This window comes from Myotis lucifugus, unplaced genomic scaffold (genome assembly GCF_000147115.1).
Source record: "Myotis lucifugus unplaced genomic scaffold, Myoluc2.0 scaffold_725, whole genome shotgun sequence".
Lineage (NCBI taxonomy): Eukaryota > Metazoa > Chordata > Mammalia > Chiroptera > Vespertilionidae > Myotis > Myotis lucifugus.
The window spans coordinates 234632-260267 of record NW_005871773.1 but is presented as its reverse complement, the minus strand read 5'-3'; the positions used below and the strand labels follow the sequence as shown (position 1 = coordinate 260267).

The 25636-nt window shown below is 45.8% G+C and overlaps 6 protein-coding genes across 6 annotated transcripts; all 6 read left to right on the top strand.

Annotated features, from left to right (window-relative positions):
* The first annotated feature begins 73 nt into the window (after positions 1-73).
* On the top strand, positions 74-412 carry LOC106694941 (protein p13 MTCP-1-like). Its single transcript, XM_014447869.1, has one exon. The coding sequence runs from the start codon at positions 74-76 to the stop codon at positions 410-412; it is 339 nt and encodes a 112-aa protein (XP_014303355.1).
* Positions 413-5302: 4890 nt separating this feature from the next.
* LOC102426678 (T-cell leukemia/lymphoma protein 1A-like) lies at positions 5303-5641 on the top strand. Its single transcript, XM_006105787.1, has one exon. The coding sequence runs from the start codon at positions 5303-5305 to the stop codon at positions 5639-5641; it is 339 nt and encodes a 112-aa protein (XP_006105849.1).
* A 4707-nt stretch (positions 5642-10348) lies between these two features.
* LOC102426360 (T-cell leukemia/lymphoma protein 1A-like) lies at positions 10349-10687 on the top strand. The gene has a single exon (XM_006105786.1). The coding sequence runs from the start codon at positions 10349-10351 to the stop codon at positions 10685-10687; it is 339 nt and encodes a 112-aa protein (XP_006105848.1).
* A 4701-nt stretch (positions 10688-15388) lies between these two features.
* On the top strand, positions 15389-15727 carry LOC111823857 (T-cell leukemia/lymphoma protein 1A-like). The gene has a single exon (XM_023746723.1). It carries the CDS (start codon positions 15389-15391, stop codon positions 15725-15727), a length of 339 nt encoding a protein of 112 aa, XP_023602491.1.
* A 4664-nt stretch (positions 15728-20391) lies between these two features.
* Positions 20392-20730, top strand: LOC111823856 (protein p13 MTCP-1-like). Its single transcript, XM_023746722.1, has one exon. It carries the CDS (start codon positions 20392-20394, stop codon positions 20728-20730), a length of 339 nt encoding a protein of 112 aa, XP_023602490.1.
* Positions 20731-25297: 4567 nt separating this feature from the next.
* LOC111823855 (T-cell leukemia/lymphoma protein 1A-like) lies at positions 25298-25636 on the top strand. Its single transcript, XM_023746721.1, has one exon. The coding sequence runs from the start codon at positions 25298-25300 to the stop codon at positions 25634-25636; it is 339 nt and encodes a 112-aa protein (XP_023602489.1).

The following is a 25636-nucleotide window of genomic DNA, read 5'->3' as shown; positions in this document are numbered from 1 at the left end:
TTCGATACCAGGACCGAAGTAGCAAGAGGCTCTGAGAAGCTGTGGCTGTTGCTCCTTGGACCATGGAGGGGTTATGGCCGACCTCCCATCGAAGGTACACCTCACCTTGCACCCCATGTGCCTGAGGATCCGTGGGCCCTCGGTGTACCAGGACGAGAAACAGCGCACATGGCTGCATCTTGTCCTGGAGACAGGAGGTGTCCTGCAAGTACGGTTGTGCCAGGAAGACATCCCCAGTGGGCATATCGCACTCAACACCAGCCCGCTGACCTCGAGCACCCTGCCTTCCATGTGGACGCTACATACTGGCAGCCAGTACCTGAACTGCATGTGTCGGTTCTGGCCCATCCTGCACAACATCAAGGAGAATGGTGTAGAGGAAATGATCCTTGATTTGATGGAAGACTTGTAGGACACGTGTTGGGGTCCCTGGCAATTGTCAACCTCAGCGCCAGTCCTGCTTTCCTGCCAGTGGAACGTGTATAGATCTGTTCACCTTTTTAATAAGCTCTGTTGTTTTATCTGCCACCCCCTGGGTATGACGGCACATTGATCTCTCTCTCTCTCTCTCTCTCTCTCTCTCTCTTCTTGTTCTTTTTTTTCTGTTCTTGTTCTTCCTGTTGTTGTTGTTGTTGTTGTTGTTGTTCTCCTTCTTCTTCTTCTTCTTCTTCTTCTTCTTCTTATTCTCCTTCTTCTTCTTCTTCTTCTTCTTCTTCTTCTTTTCTTCTTCTTCTTCTTCTTCTTCTTCTTCTTCTTCTTCTTCTTCTTCTTCTTCTTCTTTCTTCTCTTTTTCTCCTCCTCGTTTCTCTCTCTCTCTTATCTCTCTCTCTCTTTCTCTATCTCTTTTGTCTCTCTCTCTCTCTCTCTCTGTCTCTCTCCCTCTCTCTCAAATCAATAAAAACATTTTGAGCCAAGCTGGGTGTTTCTCAGTGGTTGAAGAACGACCTATGAACATGGAGGTCAGGGTTCCATTCCTGGTCAGGGCACACACAAGAATTAACCAATGAGCCCTAGCTTGTTTGGCTCATTGGATAGAGGGTTGGACTCTGGACTCTGAAGGTCAAGGGCACACACTCTGGTTGGAAGCTCGATCGCCAGTAGGAGGAGTGCAGGAGGCAACCGATGTATGATTCTCTCTCAACATTGATGTTTCTCTCTCCCTTCCTGGATGAAATGAAACCTATATAATAAAAGCCTAATACGTGAAGTGTCCACTCGACTGGTCATCTGTTCAACCAATCAAAGCATAATATGCAAATGATATACTAAGGTTGCTCAACTCCTCACTATGACATGCATTGGCAACCAGGTACAAGACACTCAGACTGGTAGGTCAGCGTTCTGCTGGGGTCTGGCTGATTGGAACTGAGTGAGATGGGCTCAACACATCCTGGAGCCCTCCCATGGTCCCTCCCCAGCTGGCTAAACTCCCTCATCCCACCCTGTACCTGATAGTGCACCGGTGGGGTCCCTTGGATGTCCTGTGCCTCCCGTAGTCTGGGAATGCTCGGGGGATGTCAGAGAGCCACTTTCGGCCAATCCTTGTAGGCCAGGCAAAGGCACCACCCTGGTGCATGAATTCGTGCACCAGGCCCCTAGAAAAAATATATTAAACAGACAAAGAAAAGGAAAAAGACCTTAAGCCTGAAAATATTAGCCCAGCCTCGGTAGACAAGGCTGGAAGACATCACTGGAAATAGTTTTCATTTCAATGACCAGCGTTCTCATTTTTTGATCTCCTGAGGTTTCTCAACCAATACTACCCTCTCCAAAAAAAGAATGAATGTTAGGGTTGTTATGGGTGTTTTATGCTGATCATGTCTTTCCTGTGAGGAATTACTAGGGATGCCTGGGCTCGTCTCCTGAAGGCTCGAGTCAGCTCTGTGTATGGCTTTATCATCTAGCTCTGAATGAATTTGGGTCTTTATTTGAGTTTAGCACTAAACAGCCCCAAACAAAGCCCAGCTATCATAAAATTCATCTAGCATCGCACCAGAGAGAGGCGGCTGAAGAGTGAGCTGGAGGGAGCCCCAGAAATCAATTTCAAGGCATCCAAGCTTGCATTAAAGAGATCACTGACTGCTGTTTATATTCTCCTTTTGCAGGCCCTAACTGGTTTGGCTCAGTGGATAAGCGACGGCGTGCAGACTGAATGGTCCAGGTTTGATTCCGGTCAAGGGCATGTACCTTGGCTGTGGGCATATCCCCAGTAGGGAGTGTGCAGGAGGCAGCTGATGGATGTTTTTCCCTCATCGATGTTTCTTGCTCTCTCTCCCTCTCCCTTCCTCTGTAGGAAAACAATTAAAAATTTTTTAAAAAACATAAATTCTCCTCTTGCGGGAAAGTGTTTACAAATGCAAATTCAGACCTTTAAGGCTGAGGACTGGGGAGCCTGAAAAATGTGTTTCTAAGGTGTGTTTCTCATATTCTAAATATTACTCTTTGGGCCCATCCGGGGTGGTGGAGTGGTTGAGCGTAGACCTATGAACCAGGAGATCACGGTTTGATTCCCCGTCAAGGCCACATGCCCGGGTTGAATGCTTGATCGCCAGTAGGGGGTGTGTGGGAGGCGGCTGATCTGTTATTCTCTCTCATCATGGATGTTTCTCTCTCTCTTGCTTTTCCTTCCTCTCTGAGTCAATAAAAACATTGAAAAAATAATATGCAAGTATTGGATCCAGATTAAATGCATATTGTTTTAAAACAGTTTATTATTTTTTTGGTTTAACATACCAGGTGGGAAATCTATTAAAATTTGAACTAGCCCCTGAGCTGGTTTGGCTCAGTGGATAGAGTGTCGGCCTTTTTTTTCAAATATATTTTTATTGATCTAAGACTGGAAGGGAGAGGGAGAAAGTTAGAAACATCCATGATGAGAGAATCATGGATCGGCTGCCTACTGCAAGTCCCTCACTAGGGATCAAGTCCACAACATGGGCATGTGCCCTTGTAGGAAATTGAACCCGGGACCCTTCAATTCGCAGGCCAATACTCTATCCACTTAGCCAAACTATCCAGAGCCAATTTGCCTTTTGCAAAGTGTTCAAATGCCTTGAAGAAGAACCAAGCATCTCACCATTCGACACAGTGGCATTTACAACTCACCTCACCATTCTTACCACATTGTTCCTCTTAATGCAGACTCTGACTAATAATGAAGCTTGTAGGTAAACAACAAGTTTGTATTACAATCCGAGGAACTAATTTTACAAGATATGAACTCTGACCTTCCCAGTTCTGGGAGATTTGTTGACCTTCAACCGTAGAACCTGGAGGACAAAGGCTAAGATGCCGCACACTGGACAGACACCTGACCACTTGCAAGATCATTATCAGATTAGACTGTGCCTGTGGGCACGTATGGAAATTCTCAAGCAACGCCCACTGACCTCTTTGCTCTGTTTGGCCTCTCCCTCCTTATAAAAGCCTCTGCCTGCACTGAGATCTGCAGATAGGATTTGGGACGAGCTTCCTCCTTCTTCTCAGCTTGCTGGCTCCTGAATAAACCTCTTTCCTTCCTCACCACCACCTGTATCACGGGACTGGTTTCTGGAGTGTGAGTCAGGAGAACCTTGTTTTTCTAGACACATTCCTTATACATGGACTCCATGGAAGAGGTGTATCATGGCCATGTTCTTTCTTCTGCAGGTGACTGGGGGAAGCAGGGACTGGTCACAGAAAAAAGGAGCGAAGAACGGTGCTTTGCCTTCAGAGCAAGAAGAACAGGTAAGAAAATGATGGATGAGAGGAGAAGGAGCAGGAGGAGGAGGAAGGATTGGGGATGGAGTCTAATCTGAGGGAGGAATTTGGACTTTGTGGACTGAAGTGAGTTTAGCAGCAAAACCATACAGCTCTTGCCAAGAGCATGGCTGAGGTTTGGGGAAGGGAGAGATCATTCTATAAGTGATGTCCTGAGACCTCAGTAATCCTACGTGCTGTTTCACCTCTCATTATGCTTCCTGTTTTCCCGACAAGCTATCCCAGGTGTCTGTCTCTCCCTGATTATTTTGGTCTTTCCTCTCTCACCAGCACTTGAGAAGCAAGATCTCTGTTAAGAAGCTCACCTGGACGCAGACCTTAGCCTTGTTTCTCTGCCAGCTGTTAAAGGTAAAGCATATTATATGCTCGGGGTGGCTTGTTCTATGGTTTGTGAGTTCCCTCTGAGATGATCAGAAAGAAGGTGGTGTTGTCAGGACAAAAGAAAAGTTGAACCAACTACAAAGTTTGAATTAAGAAAAAATAAGAGGAAAGAAATGAAGAGAAAAGGAAAGTAATGAAAAGAGCCCGGGTGGCATGGCTCAGTTGTTTACCTTAAACCAAGAAACCAGGAGATGTGGATTCGATTCCCAGTGATGGCACATGCCCGGGTTACAGTCTTGATCCCCAGTAGGGGGCATGCAGGAGTTAACCAATCCGTGATTCTCTGTCATCATTGATCTTTCACTTTCTCTATCTATCCCTTCCTCTCTGAAATCAGTAAAAGTATACGAAAAAAACGAAAGAATAGTCATGGCACAGTCAAGTAGAGCATTGAGTCAATCCTATATAATAAAAGGCTAAAATGCAAATCAAAAAAATGGCAGAATGACTGGTCGCTATGACATGCACTGACCACCAGGGGCAGATTCTCATGGCAGGAGCTGTCCACCGGTGGTCATTTCGCTCCCAAAGGGGGAGCATTGCTCAGCCAAAAGCCAGGCTCACAGCTCTTGAGCACAGGGGGGGGGAGTGGGAGCCTGAACGGCAGCACTGAAGGGGGCCTAAGCCGTCAGTTGGACATCCCTCAAGGGGTCCTGGACAGGGAGGGGCAGCAGGGTTGGCTGTGGGACTCCCCTAAGTGTATAGAATTGGTGCAATGAGGCTCTAGTACTATTATAATAACAGTGTATGATGTCAGATGGGTATGACATTAATTGCATGATTTCTTAGTCCATTATATAATGTCTTATCATTGGGGTGTACCCCTGAAATGAACTTAATTTTCTATGTCAACTGTCATTTCAAAAGTGTTTAAAAATTCCATATAACCATGTTATATTCATAGAATCATATTTTACATTAAGTACATTTTGTTCATGGTGTACGAGAAGAGAGATCATAAACTAAAAAGAAAGAAGAATTGAGATTAATAAATTTGCAAAATAAACCAAAGGCAACCACAAACACAACCGTAAAAACTATTAAGATAAAAGCCGAGGTAAAAGCGTTTGGAGATACCATCTCCTCTCTTTCCATACCAGGACCGAAGTAGCGAGAGGCTCTGAGAAGCTGTGGCTTTTGCTCCTTGGACCACGGAGGGGTCATGGCCGAGCTCCCGTCGAAGGTGCACCTCAACTCCCACCCCATCTGCCTGAGGATCCGTGGGCCCTCGGTGTATGAGGACGATAAGAAGTGCACGTGGCTGCATCTCGTCATGGAGACAGGAGGTGTCCTGCAAGTACGGTTGCGCCAGGAAAAAATCCCCAGTGGGCATATCGCACTCACCATCAGGCCAGAGACATCCAGCTCCATGCCTTCGTGGTGGACGCTCCATCTTGGCAGACGGTACCTGGACTCCATGGGCCAGTTCTGGCGCATCGTACACTTCATCAAGGAGGATGGAGTGGAGGAAATGATGCTTGAGCTGATAAACAACTCCTAGGATATGTGATGGTGTCCCTGGCTCTTGTCAACCTACGCCCCAGTCCTGCTGGCCTGCTGGTGGGACGAGTATAGTTCTGTTCACCATTTTAATAAGCTTTGCTGTTCTATCTGCCACACCCTGGGTGAGAGGGCACATTGATGTCTCTCTCTCTCTCTCTCTCACTCTCTCTCTCTCTCTCTCTCTTCTTGTTCTTATTCTTGTTCTTATTCTTGTTCTTCTTGTTGTTCTTCTTCTTCCTTCTCCTTTTTCTCTCTCTCTCTGTCTCTTTGTCTTGCTGTCTCTCTCCCACTCTCTCAAATCAGTAAAAACATTTTGAGCCAAGCTGGTGTTTCTCAGTGGTTGAAGCACGACCTATGAACATGGAGGTCAGGGTTCCATTCCTGGTCAGGGCACACACAAGAATTAACCAATGAGCCTTAGCTTGTTTGGCTCATTGGATAGAGAGTTGGACTCTGGACTCTGAAGGTCAAGGGCACACACTCTGGTTGGAAGCTCGATCGCCAGTAGGAGGAGTGCAGGAGGCAACCGATGTATGATTCTCTCTCAACATTGATGTTTCTCTCTCCCTTCCTGGATGAAATGAAACCTATATAATAATAGCCTAATATGCAAAGTGTCCACTCGACTGGTCATCTGTTCAACCAATCAAAGCATAATATGCAAATGATATACTAAGGTTGCTCAACTGCTCACTATGACATGCATTGGCAACCAGGGACAAGACATTCAGACTGGTAGGTCAGCGTTCTGCTGGGGTCTGGCTGATTGGAACTGAGTGAGTCGGGCTCGACAGGTCCTGGGGTAAGCCCATAGTCCCTCCCCAGCTGGCTAAACTTCCTCATCCCACCCTGTACCTGATAGTGCACCGGTGGTGTCCCTTGGCCTGTCCTGTGCCCTCCCGTAGTATGGGAACCCTCGGGGGATGTCACAGAGCCACTTTCGGCCAATCCTTATAGGCCAGGCCAAGGCACCACCCTGGTGCATGAATTCGTGCACCAGGCCCCTAGAAAAAGTATATAAAACCGACAAAGAAAAGGAAAAAGACCTTAAGCCTGAAAATATAAGCCTAGCCCGGTAGACAAGGCTTGAAGACATCACTGGAAATAGTTTTCATTTCAATGACCAGCGTTCTCATTTTTTGATCTCCTGAGGTTCGTCAACCTATAAGACCCTCTCGAAAAAAAAAAAAGCGAATGTTTGGGGGATTACTGGTGTTTTATGCTCATCATCTCTTTCCTTTGAGGAATTACTAGGGATGCCTGGGCTCATCTCCTGAATGCTCGAGTCGGCTCTGTGTATGGCTTTAGCATCTAGCTCTGAATGAATTTGGGTTTTTATTTGAGTTTAGCACTAAACAGCCCCAAACAAAGCCCAGCGATCATAAAATTCATCTAGCATCGCACCAGAGAGAGGCGGCTGAAGAGGGAGCTGGAGGGAGCCCCAGAAATCAATTTCAAGGCATCCATGGTTGCATTAAAGAGATCACTGACTGCTGTTTATATTCTCCTTTTGCAGGCCCTAACTGGTTTGGCTCAGTGGATAGAGCGACGGCGTGCAGACTGAATGGTCCAGGTTCGATTCCGGTCAAGGGCATGTACCTTGGCTGTGGGCATATCCCCAGTAGGGAGTGTGCAGGAGGCAGCTGATGGATGTTTTTCTCTCATCGATGTTTCTTGCTCTCTCTCCCTCTCCCTTCCTCTGTAGAAAAACAATTAAAAATTTTTTAAAAAAATAAATTCTCCTCTTGCAGGAAAGTGTTTACAAATGCAAATTCAGACCTTTAAGGCTGAGGACTGGGGAGTGTGAAAAATGTTTTCCTAAGGTGTGTTTCTCATATTCAAAATATTATACTTTGAGGCCATCCGGGGTGGTGGAGTGGTTGAGCATAGACCTATGAACCAGGAGATCACGGTTTGATTCCCCGTCAAGGGCACATGCCCGGGTTGAATGCTTGATTGCCAGTAGGGGGTGTGTGGGAGGCGGCTGATCTGTTATTCTCTCTCATCATGGATGTTTCTCTCTCTCTCGCTTTTCCTTCCTCTCTGAGTCAATAAAAACATTGAAAAAATAATATGCAAGTATTGGATCCAGATTAAATGCATATTGTTGTAAAACAGTTTATTATTTTTTGGTTTAACATACCAGGTGGGAAATCTATTTAAATTTGAACTAGCCCCTGAGCTGTTTGGCTCAGTGGATAGAGTGTCGTCCTTTTTTTTCAAATATATTTTTATTGATATCAGAGAGGAAGGGAGAGGGAGAGAGTTAGGAACATCCATGATGAGAGAATCATGGATCGGCTGCCTACTGCAAGTCCCTCACTAGGGATCAAGTCCACAACATGGGCATGTGCCCTTGTAGGAAATTGAACCCGGGACCCTTCAATTCGCAGGCCAAAACTCTATCCACTTAGCCAAACTATCCAGAGCCAATTTGCCTTTTGAAATGTGTTCAAATGCCTTGAAGAAGAACCAAGCATCTCAGCATTCGACACAGTGGTATTTACAACTCACCTCACCATTCTTACCACATTGTTCCTCTTCATGCAGACTCTGACTAATAATGAAGCTTGTAGGTAAACAACATGTTTGTATTACAATCCAAGGAACTAATTTTACAAGATATGAACTCTGACCTTCCCAGTTCTGGGAGATTTGTTGACCTTCAACCTTAGAACCTGGAGGACAAAGGCTAGGATGACACACACTGGACAGACACCTGACCACTTGCAAGATCCTTATCAGATTAGACTGTGCCTGTGGGCACGTATGAAAATTCTCAAGCAACGCCCACTGACCTCTTTGCTCTGTTTGGCCTCTCCCTCCTTATAAAAGCCTCTGCCTGCACTGAGATCTGCAGATAGGATTTGGGACGAGCTTCCTCCTTCTTCTCAGCTTGCTGGCTCCTGAATAAACCTCTTTCCTTCCTCACCACCACCTGTATCACGGGACTGGTTTCTGGAGTGTGAGTCAGGAGAACCTTGTTTTTCTAGACACATTCCTTATACATGGACTCCATGGAAGAGGTGTATCATGGCCATGTTCTTTCTTCTGCATGTGACTGGGGGAAGCAGGGACTGGTCACAGAAAAAAGGAGCGAAGAACGGTGCTTTGCCTTCAGAGCAAGAAGAACAGGTAAGAAAATGATGGAAGAGAGGAGAAGGAGCAGGAGGAGGAGGAAGGATTGGGGATGGAGTCTAATCTGAGGGAGGAATTTGGACTTTGTGGACTGAAGTGAGTTTAGCAGCAAAACCATACAGCTCTTGCCAAGAGCATGGCTGAGGTTTGGGGAAGGGAGAGATCATTCTATAAGTGATGTCCTGAGACCTCAGTAATCCTACGTGCTGTTTCACCTCTCATTCTGCTTCCTGTTTTCCCGACAAGCTATCCCAGGTGTCTGTCTCTCCCTGATTATTTTGGTCTTTCCTCTCTCACCAGCACTTGAGAAGCAAGACTGCTCTTAAGAAGCTCACCTGGACGCAGACCTTAGCCTTGTTTCTCTGCCAGCTGTTAAAGGTAAAGCATATTATATGCTCGGGGTGGCTTGTTCTATGGTTTGTGAGTTCCCTCTGAGATGATCAGAAAGAAGGTGGTGTCAGGACAAAAGAAAAGTTGAACCAACTACAAAGTTTTAATTAAGAGAAAATAAAAGGAAAGAAATGAAGAGAAAAGGAAAGTAATGAAAAGAGCCTGAGTGGCATGGCACAGTTGTTTACCTTAAACCTAGGAACCAGGAGATGTTGATTCGATTCCCAGTGATGGCACATGCCCGGGTTACAGTCTTGATCCCCAGGAGGGGGCATGCAGGAATTAACCAATCCGTGATTCTCTGTCATCATTGATCTTTCACTTTCTCTACCTATCCCTTCCTCTCTGAAATCAGTAAAACTATACGAAAAAAACGAAAGAACAGTCATGGCACAGTCAAGTAGAGCATTGAGTCAATCCTATATAATAAAAGGCTAATATGCAAATAAAAAAATGACAGAACGACTGGTCGCTATGACATGCACTGACCACTGGGGGCAGATTCTTATGGCAGGAGCTGTCCACCGGTGGTCAGTTCGCTCCCAAAGGGGGAGCATTGCTCAGCCAAAAGCCAGGCTCACAGCTGATGAGCACGGGGGGGAGTGGGAGCTTCCACTGCAGCACTGAAGGGGGCCTAAGCCGTTAGTTGGACATCCCTCAAGGGGTCCTGGACACGGAGAGGCAGCAGGGTTGGCTGTGGGACTCCCCTAAGTGTATAGAATTGGTGCAATGAGGCTCTAGTACTATTATAATAACAGTGTATGATGTCAGATGGGTATGACATTAATTGCATGATTTCTTAGTCCATTATATAATGTCTTATCATTGGGGTGTACCCCTGAAATGAACCTAATTTTCTATTTCAACTGTCATATAAAAAGTGTTTAAAAATTCCATACAACCATGTTATATTCATAGAATCATATTTTACATTAAGTACATTTTGTACATGGTGTTTGAGAAGAGAGATCTAATCCTAAAAAGAAAGAAGAATTGAGATTTATAAATTTGCAAAATAAACCAAAGGCAACCACAAACACAACCATAAAAACCATTAAGATAAAAGCCGAGGTAAAATGCGTTTGGAGACCCAATCCCCTGTCTTTCGATACCAGGACCGAAGTAGCGAGAGGCTCTGAGAAGCTGTGGCTTTTGCTCCTTGGACCACGGAGGGGTCATGGCCGAGCTCCCATCGAAGGTGCACCTCACCTTGCACCCCCTCTTCCTGAGTATTTGTGGGCCATCGGTGTACAAGGATGATAAGCAGCGCACATGGCTGCATTTTGACCTGAGTACAGGAGGTGTCCTGCAAGTACGGTTGCTCCAGAATGACATCACAAGTGAGCATATCGCATTCACCATCAGCCCCCGGACATTGAGCACCATGCCTTCGTGGTGGACGATCCAGCTTGGCAGCCGGTACCTGGATTCCATGGGCCGGTTCTGGGGCATCATACACCACATCAAGGAGAATGGAGTGGAGGAAATGATGCTTGAGCTGATAAACAACTCCTAGGACATGTGATGGTGTCCCTGGCTCTTGTCAACCTAAGCCCCAGTCCTGCTGGCCTGCTGGTGGGACGAGTATAGTTCTGTTCACTATTATAATAAGCTTTGCTGTTCTATCTGCCACACCCTGGGTGAGAGGGCACATTGATGTCTCTCTCTCTCTCTCTCTCTCTCTCTCTCTCTCTCTCTTCTTGTTCTTATTCTTGTTCTTATTCTTGTTCTTCTTGTTCTTCTTCTTCCTTCTCCTTTTTCTCTCTCTCTCTGTCTCTTTGTCTTGCTGTCTCTCTCAAACTCTCTCAAATCAGTAAAAACATTTTGAGCCAAGCTGGTGTTTCTCAGTGGTTGAAGCACGACCTATGAACATGGAGGTCAGGGTTCCATTCCTGGTCAGGGCACACACAAGAATTAACCAATGAGCCCTAGCTTGTTTGGCTCATTGGATAGAGAGTTGGACTCTGGACTCTGAAGGTCAAGGGCACACACTCTGGTTGGAAGCTCGATCGCCAGTAGGAGGAGTGCAGGAGGCAACCGATGTATGATTCTCTCTCAACATTGATGTTTCTCTCTCCCTTCCTGGATGAAATGAAACCTATATAATAAAAGCCTAATATGCGAAGTGTCCACTCGACTGGTCATCTGTTCAACCAATCAAAGCATAATATGCAAATGATATACTAAGGTTGCTCAACTGCTCACTATGACATGCATTGGCAACCAGGGACAAGACATTCAGACTGGTAGGTCAGCGTTCTGCTGGGGTCTGGCTGATTGGAACTGAGTGAGTCGGGCTCGACAGGTCCTGGAGTACGCCCATAGTCCCTCCCCAGCTGGCTAAACTTCCTCATCCCACCCTGTACCTGATAGTGCACCGGTGGTGTCCCTTGGCCTGTCCTGTGCCCTCCCGTAGTATGGGAACCCTCGGGGGATGTCACAGAGCCACTTTCGGCCAATCCTTATAGGCCAGGCAAAGGCACCACCCTGGTGCATGAATTCGTGCACCAGGCCCCTAGAAAAAATATATAAAACCGACAAAGAAAAGGAAAAAGACCTTAAGCCTGAAAATATTAGCCTAGCCCGGTAGACAAGGCTGGAAGACATCACTGGAAATAGTTTTCATTTCAATGACCAGCGTTCTCATTTTTTGATCTCCTGAGGTTCGTCAACCTATAAGACCCTCTCGAAAAAAAAAGAGCGAATGTTTGGGGGATTACTGGTGTTTTATGCTCATCTCTTTCCTTTGAGGAATTACCAGGGATGCCTGGGCTCATCTCCTGAAGGCTCGAGTCGGCTCTGTGTATGGCTTTAGCATCTAGCTCTGAATGAATTTGGGTTTTTATTTGAGTTTAGCACTAAACAGCCCCAAACAAAGCCCAGCTATCATAAAATTCATCTAGCATCGCACCAGAGAGAGGCGGCTGAAGAGGGAGCTGGAGGGAGACCCAGAAATCAATTTCAAGGCATCCCAGCTTGCATTAAAGAGATCACTGACTGCTGTTTATATTCTCCTTTTGCAGGCCCTAACTGGTTTGGCTCAGTGGATAAGCGACACCGTGCAGACTGAATGGTCCAGGTTCAATTCCGGTCAAGGGCATGTACCTTGGCTGTGGGCATATCCCCAGTAGGGAGTGTGCAGGAGGCAGCTGATGGATGTTTTTCTCTCATCGATGTTTCTTGCTCTCTCTCCCTCTCCCTTCCTCTGTAGAAAAACAATTAAAAATTTTTTTAAAAACATAAATTCTCCTCTTGCAGGAAAGTGTTTACAAATGCAAATTCAGACCTTTAAGGCTGAGGACTGGGGAGCCTGAAAAATGTGTTTCTAAGGTGTGTTTCTCATATTCAAAATATTGCACTTTGGGCCCATCCTGGGTGGTGGAGTGGTTGAGCGTGGACCTCTGAACCAGGAGATCACGGTTTGATTCCCCGTCAAGGGCACATGCCAGGGTTGAATGCTTGATCGCCAGTAGGGGGTGTGTGGGAGGCGGCTGATCTGTTATTCTCTCTCATCATGGATGTTTCTCTCTCTCTTGCTTTTCCTTCCTCTCTGAGGCAATAAAAACATTGAAAAAATAATATGCAAGTATTGGATCCAGATTAAATGCATATTGTTTTAAAACAGTTTATTATTTTTTTGGTTTAACATACCACGTGGGAAATCTATTAAAATTTGAACTAGTCCATGAGCTGGTTTGGCTCAGTGGATAGAGTGTCGGCCTTTTTTTCAAATATATTTTTGTTGATATCAGAGAGGAAGGGAGAGGGAGAGAGTTAGAAACATCCATGATGAGAGAATCATGGATCGGCTGCCTACTACAAGTCCCTCACTAGGGATCAAGTCCACAACATGGGCATGTGCCCTTGTAGAAAATTGAACCCGGGACCCTTCAATTTGCAGGCCAATACTCTATCCACTTAGCCAAACTATCCAGACCCAATTTGCCTTTTGCAAAGTGTTCAAATGCCTTGAAGAAGAACCAAGCATCTCAGCATTCGACACAGTGGTATTTACAACTCACCTCACCATTCTTACCACATTGTTCCTGTTAATGCAGACTCTGACTAATAATGAAGCTTGTAGGTAAACAACATGTTTGTATTACAATACAAGGAACTAATTTTACAAGATATGAACTCTGACCTTCCCAGTTCTGGGAGATTTGTTGACCTTCAACCTTAGAACCTGGAGGACAAAGGCTAGGATGACACACACTGGACAGACACCTGACCACTTGAAAGATCTTTATCAGATTAGACTGTGCCTGTGGGCACGTATGGAAATTCTCAAGCAACGCCCACTGACCTCTTTGCTCTGTTTGGCGTTTCCCTCCTTATAAAAGCCTCTGCCTGCACTGAGATCTGCAGATAGGATTTGAGACGAGCTTCCTCCTTCTTCTCAGCTTGCTGGCTCCTGAATAAACCTCTTTCCTTCCTCACCACCACCTGTATCACGGGACTGGTTTCTGGAGTGTGAGTCAGGAGAACCTTGTTTTTCTGGACACATTCCTAATACATGGACTCCATGGAAGAGGTGTATCATGGTCATGTTTTTTCTTCTGCAGGTGACTGGGGGAAGCAGAGACTGGTCACAGAAAAAGGAGCGAAGAACGGTGCTTTGCCTTCAGAGCAAGAAGAACAGGTAAGAAAATGATGGAAGAGAGGAGAAGGAGCAGGAGGAGGAGGAAGGATTGGGGATGGAGTCTAATATGAGGGAGGAATTTGGACTTTTTGGACTGAAGTGAGTTTAGCAGCAAAACCATACAGCTCTTGCCAAGAGCATGGCTGAGGTTTGGGGAAGGGAGAGATCATTCTATAAGTGATGTCATGAGACCTCAGTAATCCTACGTGCTGTTTCACCTCTCATTCTGCTTCCTGTTTTCCCGACAAGCTATCTCAGGTGTCTGTCTCTCCCTGATTATTTTGGTCTTTCCTCTCTCACCAGCACTTGAGAAGCAAGACTGCTGTTAAGAAGCTCACCTGGACGCAGACCTTAGCCTTTTTCCTCTGCCAGCTGTTAAAGGTAAAGTATATTATATGCTCGGGTTGGCTTGTTCTATGGTTTGTGAGTTTCCTCTGAGATGATCAGAAAGAAGGTGGTGTTGTCAGGGCAAAAAGAAAAGTTGAACCAACAACAAAGTTTTAATTAAGAGAAAATAAAAGGAAAGAAATGAAGAGAAAAGGAAAGTAATGAAAAGAGCCCGGGTGGCATGGCTCAGTTGTTTACCTTAAACCAAGAAACCAGGAGATGTTGATTCCATTCCCAGTGATGGCACATGCCCGGGTTACAGTCTTGATCCCCAGTAGGGTGCGTGCAGGAGTTAGCCAATCCGTGATTCTCTGTCATCATTGATCTTTCACTTTCTCTACCTATCCCTTCCTCTCTGAAATCAGTAAAACTATACGAAAAAAACGAAAGAATAGTCATGGCACTGTCAAGTAGATCATTGAGTCAATCCTATATAATAAAAGGCTAATATGCAAATCAAAAAATGGCAGAACGACTGGTCGTTATGACACCCATTGACCACTGGGGGCAGATTCTCATGGCAGGAGCTGTCCACCAGTGGTCATTTCGCTCCCAAAGGGGGAGCATTGCTCAGCCAAAAGCCAGGCTCACAGCTGATGAGCACAGGGGGGGAGTGGGAGCCTGAAGGGCAGCACTGAAGGGGGCCTAAGCCGTCAGTTGGACATCCCTCAAGGGGTCCTGGACAGGGAGAGGCAGCAGGGTTGGCTGTGGGACTCCGCTAAGTGCATAAAATTGGTGCAATGAGGCTCTAGTACTATTATCATAACAGTGTATGATGTCAGATGGGTATGACATTAATTGCATGATTTCTCAGTCCATTATATAATGTCTTATCATTGGGGTGTACCCCTGAAATGAACCTAATTTTCTATGTCAACTGTCATTTCAAAAGTGTTTAAAAATTCCATACAACCATGTTATATTCATAGAATCATATTTTACATTAAGTACATTTTGTACATGGTGTTTGAGAAGAGAGATCTAAACCTAAAAAGAAAGAAGAATTGAGATTTATAAATTTGCAAAATAAACCAAAGGCAACCACAAACACAACCGAAAAAACTATTAAGATAAAAGCCGAGGTAAAATGCGTTTGGAGTTACCATCTCCTGTGTTTCGATACCAGGACCGAAGTAGCCAGAGGCTCTGAGAAGCTGTGGCTTTTGCTCCTTGGACCACGGAGGGGTCATGGCCGAGCTCCCGTCGAAGGTGCACCTCACCTTGCACCCCATGTGCCTGAGGATCCGTGTGCCCTCGGTGTACACGGACGATAAGCATCGCAGGTGGCTGCATTTTGTCCTGGAGACAGGAGGTGGCCTGCAAGTACGGTTGCGCCAGGAAGACATCCCGAGTGGGCAAATCCCCCGCACCACCAGCCTGCAGACCTCGAGCACCATGCCTTCGAGGTGGATGCTCCAGCTTGGCAACCAGTACCTGGACACCATGGGCCGGTTCTGGCGCATCGTACACCACATCAAGGAGGATGGAGTGGAGGAAATGATACTGGAGCTGATAAACAACTCCTAGGACATGTGATGGTGTCCCTGGCTCTTGTCAACCTAAGCCCCAGTCCTGCTGGCCTGCTGGTGGGAAGAGTATAGTTCTGTTCACCATTTTAATAAGCTTTTCTGTTCTATCTGCCACGCCCTGGGTGAGAGGGCACATTGATGTCTCTCTCTCTTCTTGTTCTTATTCTCTCCCTTCTTGTTCTTATTCTTGTTCTTAATCTTGTTCTTATTCTTGTTCTTATTCTTCTTCCTCCTATTTCTCTCCCTCTCTGTCTCTTTGTCTCGCTGTCTCTCTCCGTCTCTCTCAAATCAATAAAATCATTTTGAGCCAAGCTGGTGTTTCTCAGTGGTTGAGGTACGTCCTCTGAACCTGAAGATCACGGTTTGATTCCTGGTCAGGGCGTAGAAAAGAATGAACCAATGAGCCTTAGCTTGTTTGGCTCAGTGGATAGAGGGTTGGACTGTGGACTCTGGAAGGTCCCAGGTTGGATTCTGGTCAAGGGCACATGCTCTGTTTGTGGGCTCGATACCCAGTAGGGGGCATGTAGGAGGCACCCGATGTATGATTCTCTCTCATCAATGCTGTTTCTCACTCCCTTCCTGTATGAAATCAATCCTATATAATAAAATCCTAATATGCTATGTGGCCAGTCGACCTGTCATCTGTTCAACCAATCAAAGCATAATATGCAAATGATATACTAAGGTTGCTCAATTGCTCACTATGAAATGCATTGACCACCAGAGACAAGACATGCACACTGGTAGGTCAGCTTGCTGCTCGGGTCTGGCTGATCAGGACTGAGTCAGACGGGCTGAACACACCCTGGGGCCCTCCCTTGGTCCCTCCCCCACTGGCCAACCTCCCGTGTCCTTCCACAGATCTAATGTTGCAGGGGTCCCTTGTCTTGCCTGTGGCGCTGTGGCCTCTAATTATCTGGGGCCTCGGGGGATGTCACAGAGGCAGTTTCGGCCGATCCCCGCAGGGAAGCCGAGGCACCACACTGGTGCTCAATTCGTGCACAGGGCCTCTTGTAAAAATATATTAAACAGGGAAAGACAAAGAAATGACCTTTCGCTTGAAAATAATAGCCCAGCCCCGGTAGGCAAGGCTCAAATACATCACTGGAAATAGTTTTCATTTCAATGACCAACATTCTCATTGTTTGATCTCCTGAGATTCATCAACCAATACTACCCTCTCCAAAAAAAGAATGTTTGGGGGATTACGGGTATTTTATGCTGATCATCTCTTTCCTTTGAGGAATTACGAGGGAAGACAGGGCACATCTCCTGAAGGCTCGAACCGGCTCTATGTGTGGCTTTAGTGTCTAGTTCTGGATGCATTTGGATTTTTAATTGTGTTTAGCACTAAACATCCCCAAACAAAGCGCAGCGATCACATAATTTATCTAGCATCGCACCCAAGATGGGTGGTAGGAGGGGGTCTCTGGTCATCCATGCTTGAATTAAAGAGATCACTGACAGCTGATTAAATTCTCCTCTTGCAAGAAAGTGTTTGCAAATGCACATTGAGACCTTTAAGCCTGAGGACCGGGGAGCGTGAGGGTTGTGATTCTAAGGTGTGTTTTTCATATTCAAAATATTGCACTTCGGGCCCAGCCGGGGTGGTTCAGTGGCTGAGTGTGGTCATATCAACCAGAAGGTCACGGTTCGATTCCCGGTCAAGGGCACATGCCCAGGTTGCGGGTTCGATCCCCAGAAGATAGCGTTGGGTGGCGGCCTATCCGTGATTCTCTCTCATCATCGATGTTTCTCTCCCTCTCCTTTTCCTTCCTCTCTGAGACAATGAAACCATTTTAAAAATATTAAACAAGTGTGGCATTCAGATTAAATGCACATTGTTTAAAATAGTTTATTATTTTTTTTGGTTTCACATACCAGGTGGGTAGTCATTTAAAGACGGCAGGAAGGCCGGGGAGGGTTGGGGGGCAGGAGGGAGGTGGGTAAGAGATCAACTGAAGGACTTGTATGCATGCATGCATATGAGTATAACCAATGGACATAAGACACTGGGGGGTAGGGGAAGCTGGGGAAATAAAGGACACATATGTAATACCCTTTGTAATGCTTTAAGCAATAAAAAAATAAAAAAACAATTTAACCCCTAAAAAATAAAAAAAATAAAGAAGACATAGCGCCTGAGCATGTTTGGCTCAGTGGATAGAGTGTCAGCCTTTATTTTTTCAAATATATTTTTATTGATTTCAGAGAGGAAGGGAGAGGGAGAGAGTTAGAAACATCCATGATGAGAGAATCATGGATTGGCCGCAACCTGTAAGTCCCTCACTGGGGTTCAAGCCCACAACCAGGGTATGTGCCCTTGACTTGAATCCAATCCGGTACTCTTCAGTTCGCATGCTGACGCTCTATCCACTGAGCCAAACCGGCCAGGGATAACTTGACTTTTTAACAGGCTGAAAATACTTTGAAGAAGAACGAAGCATCTCAGTGCTCCTGTCACAGTGGGAATTATAACTCACCTCCCTATTCTTTCCACATTGTTCCTGTAAATGCGGACTCTGACTAATAATGAATCTTGTAGGTAAACAGCATGTTTGTGTAAGAATCCTACCTACTAATTTTACAAGATATGAACTCTGACCTTTCCAGTTCTGGAAGATTTGCTGACCTTCACCCTGAGAACCAGGAGGACAAAGTCTAGGATGACGCACTCTGGACCGACACCTGACCACTTGCAAGATACTTATCAGATTGGACTGTGCCTGTCGGCATGTAGAGAACTTCTCAAGCCCTGCCTCCTGACCTCTTAGCTCTGTTTGGCGTCTCCCTCCTTATAAAAGCCTCTGCCTGCCCTGAAATTTGCAGATAGGTTTTGGAACGAGCTTCCCCCATCTTCTCAGGTTGCCGGCACCTGAATAAAACTCTTTCCTTTCTCACCACCACCTGTCTTACCGGACTGGTTTCTGGGGTGTGAGTCAGGGGAACCTTGTTTTTTGGGACACATTCCTGGTACATGGACTCCCTAGAACCTGTGTATCATGGTCATGTTCATTCTTCTGCAGGTGACAGGGGGAAGCAGAGACTGGTCACAGAGGAAAGGAGTGACGAATGGTGCTTTGCCTTTAGAGCAAGAAGAAGAGGTAAGAAAAAGATGGATGGGAGGAGGAGGAGGAATCATTGGGGATGGAGTCTAATCTGAGGGAGGAATTTGGACGTTGTGGACTGAAGTGGGTTTAGCAGCAAAACCATACAGCTCTTGCCAAGAGCATAGCTGGGGTTTGGGGAAGGGAGGAATCATTCTATAAGTGATGTTATGAGACCGCGGGAATCCTACTTGCTGTTTCACCTGTCTCTTTGCTTCCTGTTTGCCTGATCAAGTATCCCAGGCATTTGTTTGTCCCTGAATATTTTGGTCTTGCCTCTCTCACCCGCACTTGAGATGCAAGACCGCTGTTAAGAAGCCAACCTGGACGCTGTCGTTAGCTTTGTCCCTCTGCTAGCTGTTAAAGGTAAAGCATATTATTTGCATATAATTTGCATGGGGTGGCTTGTTCTACGGTTTGAGTTCCCTCTGAGATGATCAGAAAGAAGGTGGTGTTGTGAAGACAAAAAGAAAAGTTGAACCAAGTACAAAGTTTTAATTAATAAAAAAAAAGAAAAGGAAAGAAAGGAAAGGAAAGAGCCCGGCTGTCCTGGCTCAGTTGTTTAGCTTAAACCTAGGAACCAGGAGATGTGGATTCGATTCCCAGTCATGGCACATGCCCGGGTCACAGTCTTGATCCCCAGTAGGGGTCATGCAGGAGGGAACCAGTCCATGATTCTCTGTCATCATTGATCTTTCTTTCACTCCCTCTCCCTTCCTCTCTGAAATCAGTAAAACTATTTTGAAAAAACGTAAGAATAGTTATGGCACAGTAAAGTAGAGCATTGAGTCAATGCAATCCTATATAATAAAAGGCTAATATGCAAATCGACCAAATGGCAGAACAACTGGTCGCTATGACACACACTGACCACCGGGGGCAGATGCTCATGTCACGTGCTCTCCACCAGTGGTGAGTGTGCTCCCACAGGAGGAGCACCGATCAGCCAAAAGCCAGGCTCACAGCTGCCTAGCACAGGGTTTGGTGGGAGCCTCCCCAGCAGTACTAAATCGGGCCTAAGCCGTCAGTTGGACATACCTCAATGGTTCCGGACTGGGAGGGGACGCAGACCTGACTGAGGGACCCCGCCAAGTGCATGAATTTTGTGCACTCAGCCTCTAGTAATATTATAAAAACTGTGTATCTTGTCAGATGGGTATGAGATTAATGCCATGATTTCTTAGTCCATTATATAACGTCTAATCATTGGAGTGTACCCCTGAAATGAACCTAAGGATGTAGGTCAACTCATTTAAAAATGTTTTAAATATTCTATAGGACCGTGTTACCTTCACAGAGTCAAATTTTACTTCAAGTACGTTTTGTACTGTTTGTTCTAGGAGAGAGATCTAAAACTCAAAAGACAGAAAAGTTGAGATTTATAAATTTGCAAAATGAACCAATGGCAACCACAAACACAACCATAAAAACTGTCAAGATAAAAGCCAAGGTAAAATGCTTTGGAGACCCCATCCCCTGTCTTTCGATGCCAATACCAAAGTAGCAAGAGGCTCTGAGAAGCTGTGACTGTTGCTCCTTGGACCACATAGGTGTCATGGCCGAGCTCCCATCGAAGGTGTACCTCAACTCGCACCCCATCTGCCTGGAAATCCGGGGGCCCTCGCGGTATGCGGACGAGAACCATCGCACATGGCTGCATCTCGTCATGAAGAGAGGAGGTGACCTGCAAGTACAGTTGTGCCAGGTCGACTACCCTAGTGAGCATAATGCACTCACCACCAGCCCGCTGACCTCCAGAACAATGCCTTCGTGGTGGACGCTCCACCTTGGCAGCCAGTACATGGACTCCATGGGCCGGTTTTGGCGCATCATGCACCACGTCAAGGTGGATGGAGTGGAGGAAATTATCCTTGAGCTGATGGAAAACTCGTAGGACACTTGATGGGGTCCCTGGCTCTTCTCAACATGAGCCCCAGTCCTGCCTGCCTGCCGGTGGGACCTGTATATTTCTGTTCACTGCTCTGTTATTCTTTCGGCCAATGCCTTGGTGGGAGGGAACATTGATGTCTCGCTCTCTCTTTCTCTCTCTCTCTCTTTCTTTCTTCTTCTTCTTATTGTTCTTGTTCTTCTTCTTCTCCTTTCTCTCTCTCTCGCTGTATCTTTGTCTCTCTGTCTCTCTCAGTCTCTCTCCCTCTCTCACAAATCAATAAAAGCATTCTGAGCCAAGCTGGTGTTTCTCAGTGGTTGAGTGATGACCTATGAACCTGGAGGTCACGGTTCAATACCTGGTCAGGGCACAGACAAGAATTAACCAATTAGCCCTAGCTTGTTTGGTTCAGTGGATAGAGGATTGGACTGTGGACTCTGGAAGGTCCTAGGTTCGATTGTGGTCAAGGGCACATGCTCTCGTTGTGGGCTCGTTCCCAGAAGGGGGTGTGCAGGAGGCACCCGATGTATGATTCTCTCTCATCATTGATGTTTCCCGCTCTCGAATTTTATGAAAACAATCCTATAGAATAAAAGCCTAATATGCTAAGATTCCAGTCGACTTGTCATCTGTTCAACCAATCAAAGCATAATATGCAAATGATACACTAAGTTTGCTCAGCTGCTCACTATGACATGCATTTACCACCAGGGACAAGACATTCAGACTGGTAGGTCAGCTTGCTGCTGGGTTCTGGCTGATCGGCACTGAGTGAGATGGGCTGGACAAACACAGGAGCCCTCCTACTGTCCTGACCCAGCTGGCCAACCTCCCACATCACACCCCGTGCCTGATCGTGCACCGGTGGGATCCCTTTGCCTGGCCTGTGCCCTCTGGTAATCTGGGACCCCTAAGGGGATGGAAGAGAGCCAGTATCGGCCAATCCCCGCAGGCCAGGCCTAGGGACAACACTGGTGAATGAATTGGTGCACCGGGCATCTAGTAAAAATATATTAAACAGAGAAAGACAAAGAAAAAGACCTTAAGCATGAAAATATTAGCCCAGGCCCGGTAGACAAGGCTCGAAGACATCACTAGAAATAGTTTCATTTCAATGACCAGCATTCTCATTGTTTGATCTCCTGATGTTCCTCAACCGATACTACCGTAGCCAAAAAGAGAATTAATGTTTGGGGGATTACGGGTGTTTTATGCTTATCATCTCTTTCCTTTGAGGAATTATGAGGAATGCCAGGGCTAGTCTCCTGCAGGCTCGGTTCGGCTCTGTATATGGCTTACCATCAAGCTACGGATGCATTTGGGTTTTTAGTTGTGTTTAGCATTAAACAACCCCAAACAAAGCCCAGCGATCATAAAATTCAACTAGCATCGTACCAGAGAGAGGCAGCTGGAGAGGGAGTTGGAGGGAGCACCAGATATAAATTTCAGGGCATCCATAATTGCATTAAAGAGATTACAGGCTGCTGATTAAATCCTCCTCTCAGGAAAGTGTTTGCAAATGCACATTGAGACCTTTAATGCTGAGGACTGAGGAGTGTGAGGGATGTGTTACTAAGGTGTGTTTCTCATTTTCAAAATATTGTACTTCGGGCCCAGCCGGCGTGGTTCAGTGGCTCAGTGTCAACCTCTCAACCAGGAGGTCATGGTTCGATTCCCGGTCAAGGGCATATGCCTGGGTTCCTGGCACGATCCCCATTAGGGGGTGTGTGGGATGCGGCCAATCCCTGATTCTCTCTCATCATGGATGTTTCTCTCCCTCTTGCTTTTTCTTCCTCTCCATGTCAATAAAAATATTTAGAGAAATATTAAGCAAGTGTTGCATTCAGATTAAATGCACATTGTTTTCAAATATTATATATTTTTTTGGTTTAACATACTATGTGGGTAGTCATTTGAAGACGACCTAGCGACGGAACTGCTTTGGCTCAGGGGATAGAGCATCGGCCTGTTTTTTCAAATATATTTTCATTGATTTCAGAGAAGAAGGGAGAGGGAGAGAATCAGAAATCTCCATGAGGAGAGAATCATGGATAGGCTAACTCCTACATGTCCTTCACTGAGGATCAAGCCCACAACTTGGGCATGTGCCCTTGACTGAGAATCAAACAAGGCACCCTTCAGTTTCCAGGCCAACACTCTATCCACTGAGCCAAACCATCTAGGGCCTATTTGACTTTTTCAAAGGGCGGAAACGCCTTGAAGAAGAACGAAGCATCTCAGCATTCATGTCACAGTAATTACATGAATTCATGTAATTCATGGGAATTACAACTCACCTCACCATTCTTTCCACATTGTTCTTGAAAATGCAGACTATGACTAAAAATGAATCATGTAGATAAACAGCATGTTTATATAAGAATCCTAGGAACTAATTTTACGAGATATGAACTCTGACCTTTCCTTTTCAGGGAGATTTGATGACCTTCCACCTTAGAACCAGGAGGACAAAATCTAAGATGACGCACACTGGACTGTCACCTGACCCCTTCAATATCCTTATCAGATTGGACTGTGCCTGTCGGCACGTAGAGAATTTCTCAAGCCCCACCCCCTGACCTCTTTGCTCTGTTTGGCCTCTCCCTCCTTATAAAATCCTCTGCCTGCACTGAGATGAGCAGATGGGTTTTGGAACAAGCTTCCCCCATTTATCAGGTTGCCTGCACCTGAATAAACCACTTTCCCTCCTCACCACCAAATGTCTCTCGGGACTGGTTTCTGGGGTGTGAGTCAGGGGAACCTTGTTTTTTCTGCACACAATCCTGGTACATGGACTCCCTGGAACAGGTGTATCATGGCCATTTTCTTTCTTCTGCAGGTGACAGGGGGAAGAACAGACTGGTCACAGAGGAAAGGATCGAAGAACGGTGCTCTGCCTTCAGAGCAAGAAGAACAGGTAAGAAAAAGATGGATGGGAGGAGGAGGAGGATGGACTGAGGATGGAGTCTGATCTGAGGAAGGAATTTGGGCTTTGTGGACTGAAGTGAATTTAGCAGCAAAACCATAAAGCTCTTGCCAAGAACATGTCTGAGGTTTGGGGAAGGGAGAGATCATTCTATAAGTGATGTTATGAGACCTCAGGAATCCTCCCTGCTCTTTCACCTGTCATGTTGCTTCCTTTTTTCCCGATTAGGTATCCGAGGTATATGTCTGTCCCTGAATATTTTGATTCTACCTCTCTAAACAGCACCTGAGAAGCAAGACCTCTGTTAAGAAGCCCACGTGGAGAAGCAATACCTCTGTTAAGAAGCCCACGTGGATGCTGACATTAGCTTTATTCCTGGGGTGGTTTGTTCTATGGTTTGTGAGTTCCCTCTGAGATGATCAGAAAGAAGGTGGTGTTGTCAGGACAGAAAGAAAACTTGAACCCACTACAAAGTTTTAATCAAAAAAGAAAAAAAATAGAAGAGAAAAGAAAAGAAAAGAAAAGAAAAGAAAAGAAAAGAAAAGAAAAGAAAAGAAAAAAGAAAAGAAAAGAAAAGAAAAGAAAAGAAAAGAAAAGAAAAGAAAAGAAAAGAAGAGAAAAGAGCCCAGCCGGAGTGGCTCAGTTGTTTAGCTTAAACCTAGGAACCAGGATATGTCGATTAGATTCCCTGTCAGGGCACATGCCTGGGTTACAGTCTTGATCCCCAGTAGATGGTGTGCAGGAGGCAATCAATCCATGATTCTCTGTAATCATTGATCTTTTTTCTCTTTCTCCCCCTCTCCCTTCCTCTCTGAAATCAGTTAAACTATATGAAAAACACGAAAGAATAGTCATGGCACAGTAAAGTAGAGCATTGAGTCAATGCAATCCTACATAATAAAAGGCTAATATGAAAATTGTCCCAATGGCAGAACACATGGTTGCTATGACACACACTGACCACCGGGGGCATATGCTCATGTCAGGAGCTCTCCACTGGTGGTCATTGCACTCCCACAGGGGGAGCACAGCTCAGCCAAAAGCCAGGCTCTCAGCTGTTGAGCACAGGGGTTGGTGGGAGCCTCCACGGCAGCACTAAAGTGGGCCTAAGCCATCAGTTGGACATCGTCATGGGGTCCTGGACTGCTAGAGGCCACACTGCTTACTGAGGGTCACTACCCAAGTGTATGAATTTTGTGCACTGAGCCTCTAGTAATATTACAATAACTGTGTATGGTTTCAGATGGGTATGAGATTAATTGCATGATTTCTTAGTCCATTATACGTGTGTAATCATTGGGGTGTACCCCTGAAATGAACCTAATGTTTATTTCAACTGTCATTTAGAAAATGTTTTAAAAATTCTATAGGACCATGTTACCTTCACAGACACATATTTTACTTCAAGTATGCTTTGTACAGTTTGTTCTAGAAGAGAGGTCTAAAGCTAAAAGAAAGAAAAGTTGAGATTTATAAGTTTGCAAAATGAACCAAAGGCAACCACAAACACAACCGTAAAAACCATAAAGATAAAAGCCAAGGTAAAATGCGTTTGGAGACTTGAACCCCTCTCTTTTGATACCAGGACCGAAGTAGCGAGAGGCTCTGAGAAGCTGTGGCTGTTGCTCTTTGGACCACGGAGGGGTCATGGCCGAGCTCCCGTCAAAGTTGCACCTCACCTCACATCCCATTTGCCTGAGGATCCGTGGGACCTCGGTGTATGAGGACGATAAGAAGCACACGTGGCTGCATCTCGTCATGGAGACAGGAGGTGTCCTGCAAGTACGGTTGCGCCAGGAAAAAATCCCCAGTGGGCATATCGCACTCACCACCAGCCCGGAGACCTCGAGCACCATGCCTTTTATGTGGACGCTCCAACCTGGCGACAAGTACCTGGACTCCATTTGCCGGTTCTGGCGCATTGTGCACCACATCAAGGAGAATGGCATGAAGGAAATGATCCTTGAGCTGATGGAACACTCATAG